At 28.8% G+C, this 10,023-nt stretch overlaps 1 protein-coding gene across 1 annotated transcript; it reads right to left on the bottom strand.

Moving 5' to 3' along the window:
* Positions 1–5,336: 5,336 nt before the first annotated feature.
* On the bottom strand, positions 5,337–8,666 carry LOC133798433 (ubiquitin-conjugating enzyme E2 7). Its single transcript, XM_062236708.1, has 6 exons — positions 8,510–8,666; positions 8,288–8,390; positions 7,650–7,747; positions 7,441–7,541; positions 5,710–5,787; positions 5,337–5,614 (listed from the first exon to the last, which is right to left on the bottom strand). The coding sequence occupies exons 1-6, from the start codon at positions 8,553–8,555 to the stop codon at positions 5,537–5,539; spliced, it is 504 nt and encodes a 167-aa protein (XP_062092692.1). The 5' UTR covers positions 8,556–8,666; the 3' UTR covers positions 5,337–5,536.
* Between the last annotated feature and the right edge of the window lie 1,357 nt (positions 8,667–10,023).

The raw sequence follows: 10,023 nt of genomic DNA, 5'->3' as shown, positions 1-10,023 counted from the left end.
TGGCTTGATTGCCTGTCTATCTATCTGGCTCAATGTCTGGTAAGTAATTATGTGATTATTAAGTAAAGAAATTGGTGTTTTTCTTCAATTTTTATACTGGCTTTTTTCTCTTTACTTCCGCAACATTTGTAAGAAGGATTCCGACCATAACTAATTTTCACACTTGTGATTTGGTAGTACGAAGACTTTTCCAAATTTCATGCATGGTGGTGCACCTACCGCACTGCATGTGTTTACTACACTTTGATTAACCTCTCAGTCAGGTCAACTAAAAGCTACAATGGGACTATGATGTTTTCTTCAAAATTAAATTAGAATACTTTCACCATTGCTTAACCTAAGGGGAAAAAATGTTCTTTAAAAAGCTTTTACAAGTCATTACACCATTGCATGTATCTTTGCCCATTATCCCATTTGTTTAAGCTTTTCAAGGAAATCTTGTATTTACTTTTCTCTATGTTTGAACCAATAAGCACCAAGAAAGGAGCCATTCTAACATACAGGCTATTTCCATAATTCAACAAGTTAAAAGCATTGGGGCCATTATGATGATGATGCACTAAGAACCACTGGAAGAATCGTATAAAAGGAAGAGTAGTCATAAGAGTTCATAGTCTTCGTCCTTATCAGGAAAAACACATCATTATCACCTTGCCCCATATGTTGTTTGAAGTTCGAACCGAAATGACCTGGAGTAAAGTCAACCATTAAATGATAAACTAATGCCTAAAGGCCCCAAACTAGTACACAACGAAAGCTAATGAGCTAATGAATACTTCTTTCTTTTATTTTATGTTCACACTTTTTCATGAAAATGCTAAGGGCCACTAGTATTGCCCAATAGGCCATATTATTATTGGTGTAATCCTCCAATAGTATTTTTTACTTACAAATGAGAAAAGAAAAAAGTAAAGAATTTATTATAATATATCATATATATATTTATATACTATTTACAAAATTATATATAATATATACCATTTTATTCAACATAATTATATAAACACATTCTCACCACTTAAGTCACTTTCCTAATTTATGTTTTTAAATATATACATACACTAGATACAAGTAACATGACATGCACTTTTTTGTAGTTTATTTATAGAATTTATTAATTATTTTTATTAAATTTATTATTAATATCATATAAAATTCAAATAAATATCTTGTTTTAATTAAATTATTCTTTTTTAAGTTTATGTTTGTTATAGTTTTTGAATTTAAGAATTACAACAAGAAATTATATAATATATGTTTAATGTAATATTAAATATTATACATGAATTTTAAATTTAAGTTTCTTGCTAGTTTTTAAAAAAAAAATTGTTGCTAATTGATAGTAAATTATTAAATATGTTTAATATAATATTATTCTAATACATGAGTTTAAGTTTAATTAAATTTTATTTAAGTTATAAAACATATGATTTTATTGTTTTTAAATAATTATCATTGTAAAATATCTAAAAAGTATGATATTTTAATTTGTTTAATTATTTATTATTTTTAAATAATTATCATTGTAAGATATCTCAAAAATATTCTATTTTAATTTTTTTATTATTTATTTTATTTTATTTAAGTTTAAGTGATGTTTATAAATTACCGTTAAATATAAGAATATTCTGTTAAAGTTAACATTAAAAAAAATAAAAAATCGTTAAAACCAAGAATTTTTGTTATCTACATATTTATTTATTATATAGAAGAGATATATAACTTTCCATATTTAATGTTATAGAAATTCAATTAATAAACCCAATTATAATTATATAATATACAAATTAATTCTTATCTCAATTAAGTAAGATATAACAACCAAATAAACAACAATTACATGAAATTTGATTCACCATCTTCAGAAAAATAAAATAAAAATTGTCTAAATAAAATTGTTTAATGATAAACTAATACAGTGAAAAAAAATAAACAATTCTATTAAAAAAAATAAACATAAACATCTTCAATATAAAAGTACTCATTGAATAATAAATTAACAAAAACGTGAATATAATTATAACATTTTCTAATGTGTTCTTTTATTTTTATTAATAAAGGTTAAAAAAGGACAACCTTGTATAATTATAACCTACTTGTCTAACTTAAATATTTTTGTTTATTTTACTATATCATGATAAAAATATATGAAAGCGACGTTTAATAATAGTATTATTGTCTAACATATGTGTTACTGTTTATTTTCTTAAAACATGATATACAAATATGACAATTGTGTACATTTTTTTTTTGAATAAAATGCAAACTTCATTAACTAGCAATCCGCCACCAAAACAGCCATAAGGTCAGCGGGAATATCGATCCCACAAAAAATACGGTCAGCATACAAACAAGAGGTTCTCGCTAAATAGTGAGCAACCTTGTTCGCAGACCGCTTAACAAAAGACAAAGTAACATTTGGTAAAGTAGACAAAATGCATTGAGAGTCTTTAACTAATAAACCAAAGTAAGAGGGCATGGAAACACTACTCCTAATAGCTTGTACAGCCACTAGACAGTCAGACTCCAGCACCACACGACTCCACCCCTTCCTTTTAATCCAGCTCAAGGCCTCCTTCACGCCAAAAGCCTCTGCCACTACAGGAGACACTACCCCTTGTCTATAGCAGACAATAGCATCTAGCAGAGCCCCTTCATGGTTTCTGGCAACACAGCTGAAGCCAAAATGATTATCATTGAGAAACAGGGAAGCATCAACATTGACTTTTATAGATCCCACTTGAGGCTTGGTCCAGCGATCAGAACCATCACCTGCCACAACAGAACTGGAATGCAAAGCCACTTGGTTACCCTGAGCTTGAAGCCATTGAGACAGGGAAGATGAAGCTAGAATCACCACCTGATCCACCGAGAGGTGCTTCTGACTCCAAACCAGCTCATTACGAGCCTTCCAAAGAGCCCAACACAAAGATCCTAAGAGACCTCTGCTGTTGTCTGAAACCTGGCCAAACGCATCCTGAAGCCAACTAGCAAACACTATGGAAGCAAACCCTGGTATGCCTAACCGCACCTTCTCCCAACATCTTTGAGCAAACGGACAGCTAACCAAGATATGAATAACGGTTTCAGGCGCTCCTTGACAAAGCGGGCACAACGAGTCCACCTCCACATGCTTAAGTCTAAGCTGGACACGGGTGGGAAGACAGCCTGAAGCTGCTCTCCACAGCAGATTTCGAACTTTAGGAGGGGCTTTCAACTTCCAAATCACTCGCCAGAAAGCTGCGTTTCCATCCTCCTACCATCTACCATTGATCAACTGAGCTAGCTTATAGGGGCTCTTGACTGAATACAAGCCCGAGAATTCCTTAGACCAGTACCAAGAGTCTGCACCTGGTTCACCAGCTAGAGGAATACCCAGTATTAGATCCCTATCCCTGCATTCAAACAGATCATGTAATAGCTCACCATCCCACATACGCTGCCCTGGGTAGAACAAGCTAGCCACCTTCTTATCGATAAGGCCTGGATGCCTAGAGATGACAAATGGGTGATCATCATTAGGGAGCCACGGGTCTTTAATCACATCGATCTCTACCCCTGAGCCAACACTTCTCCGAACCCCCAACCGAACCAAACTCTGAGCTTCCCAAACACTCCTCCAAATGAAGCTAGGATTGGGGCCTAGTTCTGCAGTCATAAAATCACCAAGTGGGTAGTATCTAGCTTTGAAAATCTGACCAACTAAACTATTCTTATTAGACAAAAGACGCCAGCCCTGCTTTCCCAACAAGGCCAAATTAAAATCCCTCAAGTGTCTAAATCCCATTCCGCCATTAGTTTTACTACAATAGTATCTAGGAAAATCGTTGTACTTATAAAGATTTTTAAGTAACTGTATCAATAACATTTAAGAACCACATCTACCAATTTAAGGTAAAACATAACAATTAAAAAATAATCAAATTTGTTTAAAGTACAATATATTCATTCATCATTGACAAAATAAAATTATTTTCTGAAAAATTGACATACAAAACAATCCAAAAAAATAAAACATGACATCATGTGTATAAACATAAAAATAAACAAAATTGTTACTAACAATAACCAAGACATTTTTTTTTAATATAAAAATATATCATTCAATTTAGAAAAATAAACAAACAGTAAACGTTATTTTCTTAAAATAGAAATGGAAGAGAGGTTCAGGGTTTGATTTATTTTTTGGGTGACATAATTTTATCTTTTAAAAAAAGAAGGATGGTGTGAAAATGTAAGTAAAATGGGAAATTATGCTTATGAATGTAAATCCCACATATCATGTTTAACAATAAATAGCATTTAAAAATAATATAAAATAAAGTCAAAAATAAAAAAGAATCTAATTAATTAAAATCTAAAAATTATTAGGATTTGTATATGAAAATGATATTAGTATTAATATAGTAATATAAAATATTATTGTAATAAATGGTGTAAAAGTCTCTCGAATTAGTATCTCTATCACAAAAAATCAACTTGTAAGTATCTCTATCAAGAAAAATCAAAGGTGTTAAGAAGTCATTCACATAAGCCCCAATTATGAATTCTATGTCAGGTTTCAGTATTTACTATTAAACCATTTAGTTTCTAATCAATGAATTCTCTCAATTTTCTTTTCAAGATTTGTAACACTAATCTATTATTTAATATTTGTAGCACTTTTCTATGATTTATGAGTAAAATGAATCATATGGTTGCAACTATTATTAGGATAAAGAGAGTTGGCAAAACACACCACATAAATCCACACAAAACACAAGGGAAATCTTAGAATATGATATCTATTAGAGCACTCCCAACCAGTGAGCCATGTTACCAAAAACTGAAAAAAAATAATAATAATAATAAAAAAAGCTTAAATTAAAAAAAAAAAAGGTATACATTGAATAATTCATTTTACAAATATATTTAGATACAATTATAGTAAAAAGTTAGATCTCATGTCAACTATTCATCATTCAATACAATATTTTATTCATTTTTCACTTCTCCCTCTTTCCTCAATCTTTCAAAAAATATTATATTTATATTATATTTAAATATTTCCAACAAATACCCTCAAGTACTTTGATAATAATAAATTTTTTATTTGTAATTTTTTTTAGATTTATTAATATTTTAATTTATCTTATAAATATATTACATATGGTAGATATTATAAATATTAAAATATAAAAAGATATTATTAATAGTTATAGAATATATTTGAAATGAATAAAAAATATTTGCAAATATAATATTTAAAGGATATAGAAAAAAGATAGAATTTGATGTATAATATTATGTGAAACTTAGAAGTAAAATAAAAAAGAAAAGTATGTTTTTAGAAAGTATTTTAAAAGATAAAATAGAACACCCATTTAAGTGTTCTCTTAGTCATTACTTAGAATGCGCATAAACAGGAGTGGTTAATTAAGAATAATTGTAAAAAAAAAATCTAAAGGATGAATGTTTGAAGATCTGATGGAAATCGTCTAAAAAGATATATCTATAGAGAAGCTTGAAGAAGCATCTAGATGATTATAAAAGAAAATCAACACATTTCTTGTGATTTTCTGACACAGCGACTGACTTTCTTTCTGAATTCGCCTCTTCTTTCTCTCCATTCTTTCTGCAATAACATAATTTGAAAAAAAATTAATCAGAGCCAAGGCCAATACTACGTTGATATAAAGGATGAAATGAAGAACGTAATATGTCACCTACCGCAGCTTCGACATTTGCAGGGGATTCATCGTTGGGGCTTGAAAGCATTGATATAATACTCAAAACTATACTCTCAACCTACAAATTAAAGTCAAATTTGTCCATTATGAATCGGAAAGAAATTTGAGAACTTAAAAGAAAAATCTCCTGCCATTCTTTTTTCATTTGAAATCAAGTAGATAATAAGCAGTCAGAGAACATGAAAGATGGGCCTGTTCTATGCTCTGCAAGGCAATTTCCACTCATTGGCCATCTGTATGCTGTTGGTACTATAATTAGAGCAGATTGACTCGTGCATGGATATGAATATTTTCATAAAACCATTTTTTGACCATCGTAACCCAACCACCTTCTATGCTGCTCAAAGTTATAAAATCTCCTTGATCCCTAGCCCCTTGAGACAAATCTTTGCCTCAAGGTATTCACAGATTTTTCTACATAAATTGAATCAAATTTCTATACAAGTAAGGTTTGTTAGTAAACTTACACTACTTCAGAACAACAAAGGCGGCTTAAGTTCCATAAAGTTGAAAGTTCCAGTTCTACGAGTAAAAGTGTAGACTTGATGCAATTTTGTGAATTAAGAGTATGTTTACTAAACATAAGGGTAAAGAAAAATTATTATTAGAAGAATAAGAAAGAAGAAAAAATTGAGCTATTCCTTCTTAATGTAACTTATCATGCAAGAGATCCATGAAAATTTGTTACCTAAATATGAACACTTGAATGAACTGTAAAAGGAAACACCTTTCTTATTCCGATTCACCTTAAGGTCTAATTTCCATTCTCTTTATTGTCCAACCTAAATTATATATGCAGCAATTGAATTATCATCCACAGTGATGTATCCAACAAAAACTCATTTGAGCATATGCCTGTCCAACCTGTCTTTCCACCCATTCACTGGAGGCATCTTACCCTCCTTTTCATCCATATCATAAGTTATAACCATTTTACACCAATACTTTATCATTGGTTCCAGTTAATCAATCAGTTTGAAATGAAAGCAAACAGAAAACCATTACAATGTTATGGGTATATCAAACATCTTGTTTGACTGAACTGAAAAAAGTTATTTTCCAGTTGAATGGTTCTTCAATTACTCATGCACGGGGTGGGCTGAAAAATTGTAGGGCAAGAAGAAAAAAAAAGCACTCAACTCAAGCAATCCCTGCAAACCAGAGTTGTGCTAGAATTTAAAAACAAGCACCTCAATGTGGGCCTAGGTTGAGATCCATATTGCAAGTGTTCAATTTGTCTCGGAAATAAATCTCAACCTTCGGTCTTAATTGGCCACCACCAAGTTAAACTGCGAATCAGAGCTAACATTAGATGATCAAAAAGTGGATAAGAAAAGAAGCAAAACTCAATTAGTCACCACATGTGCAATTCCAAGTTTTTCACTTTTCATTCTCATTCCCAAACAAGTGCATTCAGAACTGTGACTGAGACTGCTATATCCAAAAGTCGCCTCTTCCATTGCTGATACTAAATATATATGTTTAAAAAGAAAAAGAACCGTCCAGCCATATAACTATGGAAATATTTGATGGTTTCTACCATAAACTTATGTCAACCATACATTCTATACTTTTACATCAATGGAAGCGGGTTAGCAAACAATACACAAACATAAAAGGCATAAATGAAAAGAGCATATGTCAAAACAATCAACACCGAATATCTACAATAATGAAGGTAGAGATATGCCTTGAAATTTCAAATACGTACCGTATGAACTGGACTCCAACGCTCACTTGCAAGCTCATAGCCATTTGGATCATCGCCTGGAGCATGGAGAATTGAAATACAAACCTTTCCATCGGAATAAACTGAAAATTTGACAGAAACATTAAAAAGCTCACAAGGGGGAAAAGTTAAATTGAACTGTGACTTACAAACTCAAAAAAAAAAAAAACAAACAAAGAGAAGTAATTTACCATTAGGATGCCACATATCAGATGTAAATCTCACTGTTGGTGGGCTGTTTGGGTAATTGGAGGGAAAACTCATGATGGCATTAAAGAAACCACCCTCACTAGCACAAACAAAGAACAATACAATATTCATAACTAGAGCGACATGATTTCTCAAGTGAGAAAATACATTCCTCATTTTAATGGAGATGTTTTTCAACCTTTCATTGTAAATGGCAACCAGTTATGCCATGACACGCCAATAAAGTTAAATAATGCGAATCAATTATGAGATGACTTTGAAAAATAAAAAAACGTCAAACACTAGTTAATTTTCTACGATCACAAAGTGGAATAAGCAATATTAGAGAGGTGAAAAAGGAAAATATTACTTTTTTTTGTTCATAGCAAAACAGATAGATTTGGGTAATCAAAGTGTTGATAACAAAATCAAACAAAAGTATCCAAAATTCAACTTAGAACCAAAATTGAATTATAGATAACCTGAATATACATACACGTAGAGATTTGAGGAATCCAGTGCAGATAACCAACACAAATATAAGTAACCCTTTTCACTTTCTCAAAATATATAAACAAAAAATAACAGGGAACAAAAACTCAATTATAAACCCGAAAAAAAGAGAGGGGTTAGAACATACTAGGGAGTATCTGCGGGGCCCATAATCGTAACACTCCATTCAAAGACATTGCTTTCGTCAACCAAACCAGCCGAGAATCCATCCACAGGTGTTTTGTAGAGATCTGCAGACATCAAACCACGAAAAGATCAAATCCAATACAATCATTTAATATCTCCCAAAAAAAACCCAGAAAATTGAACAAAGAAAGAAAAACAAATAGAAAACTGAATGGTTATTTACCCCTAAGTTGCTTTTGAAGGAGGAGACTCGCTTGTGTGGCAGCCATGGAAGAAGAAAATAACAAGTTCTGTTTTTCTTTTTTTCTTTTTTTGGGTGACAAAATAAAAAGTGAATGAATGATAAAAATTTTAAAGCAGAGCCTTTGCTTTTTATACACCACCAAACCAAAACCAAACCAAACCAAAGATACCGACTTCTTTTTTTTTAGATTTGTCCTTTCCTTTCTCTCTCAACCTTTATGGAAAAGATTATTCTATAATAACAATGCAATTATATTAATATTAATATTTATTTTTTAAATGGAATTAATATTAAATTTTTTTTTTGACAAAATTAATATTAATATATTTGCTTCAAGCGGTGGAGGGTTTGTGTAATTATGTGTTATTTAAGGTGTGCTTCTAGATTATTATATCTTCAATATAATAAGTGTTGCGAAATTTTTTTAGTTTTAAGGGTTTTTTAATTTTTAAAATGTTAATTTTAATAGAATATTTTTATATTTAATAAAATATTATTATATTTAACGGTAGTTTATAAATATTTAAATTTAAATAAAATAAAATAAATAATTAAAAAATTAAAATATGATATTTTTTAGATATTTTACAATAATAAGTATTTAAAAATAATAAATAGTTAAACAAGTTAAAATATTATATTTTTGATATTTTACAATGATAATTATTTTTAAATAATAAATAATTAAACAAATTAAAATATGATTTTTTGAGTATTTTTACAATGATAATTATTTAAAAATAATAAAATCATACATTTTATAACTTAAATAAAATTTAATTAAACTTAAAGTCACTTATTATAATAATATCATATTAAATATATAATATAATTTATTGTAAATTAGTAACAAATTACTTTTTTTTTTAAACTAGCAAGAAATTTAAATTTAAAATACACGTATAAATTTAATATTACATTAAACATATAATATATAATCTTTTGTTGTTACTTACAAATTAAAAAACTAGAACAAACATAAATTTAAACAAAAATAAATAAATTATTTAATTAAAATATGATATTTATTTCAAAATTGATATGACATTAATATAAATTTAATAAAAATAATTAATAAATTCTATAAATAAAACTAAGCAAACGTCCATATTGCACATTGCTTCTATCTAGTATTTTCTATAAACTCTATAAATTTTCAAAATAAAATCTCATACTTGTATGAAAAAAAAAAATTAAGTACAAAATTCCTGTTAGTTTCATAAAAAAAAAAAAAAATCTCAGTAAATAATATTATTGGTATATTTGCCACATTTATAGTTTATTATTCTAAAAAAATAAATATCTTTGATATTTTTTATTAAAAAATAACAATCTTTTTATATTAATTTAATTTTTTATCTCAAATTAGAACGAAATATGAACATAAATAATTTAAAACTAAAAAAATTATATTATTAGAATCAAAAAAAAATTTTATTCTTCTAATAAATAAGATATGCAATTTTTTTTATAAAAAATGATAAACTAATTAA

The sequence above is a fragment of the Humulus lupulus genome, chromosome 8, assembly GCF_963169125.1.
Source record: "Humulus lupulus chromosome 8, drHumLupu1.1, whole genome shotgun sequence".
In the NCBI taxonomy this organism is placed as follows: domain Eukaryota; kingdom Viridiplantae; phylum Streptophyta; class Magnoliopsida; order Rosales; family Cannabaceae; genus Humulus; species Humulus lupulus.
This window is presented reverse-complemented; position numbering and strand designations above follow the sequence as displayed.

Excerpts from the sequence above, each read along its gene's own strand:
- LOC133798433 (XM_062236708.1), bottom strand. The coding sequence starts at position 8,555 with ATGGCTGCCACACAAGCGAGTCTCCTCCTTCAAAAGCAACTTAGGG. Across the intron at positions 8,391-8,509 it reads CCTTCAAAAGCAACTTAGGG|ATCTCTACAAAACACCTGTG; the intron begins GTAAATAACCAT and ends TGATGTCTGCAG. Across the intron at positions 5,615-5,709 it reads CTGCAAATGTCGAAGCTGCG|AAAGAATGGAGAGAAAGAAG; the intron begins GTAGGTGACATA and ends ATGTTATTGCAG.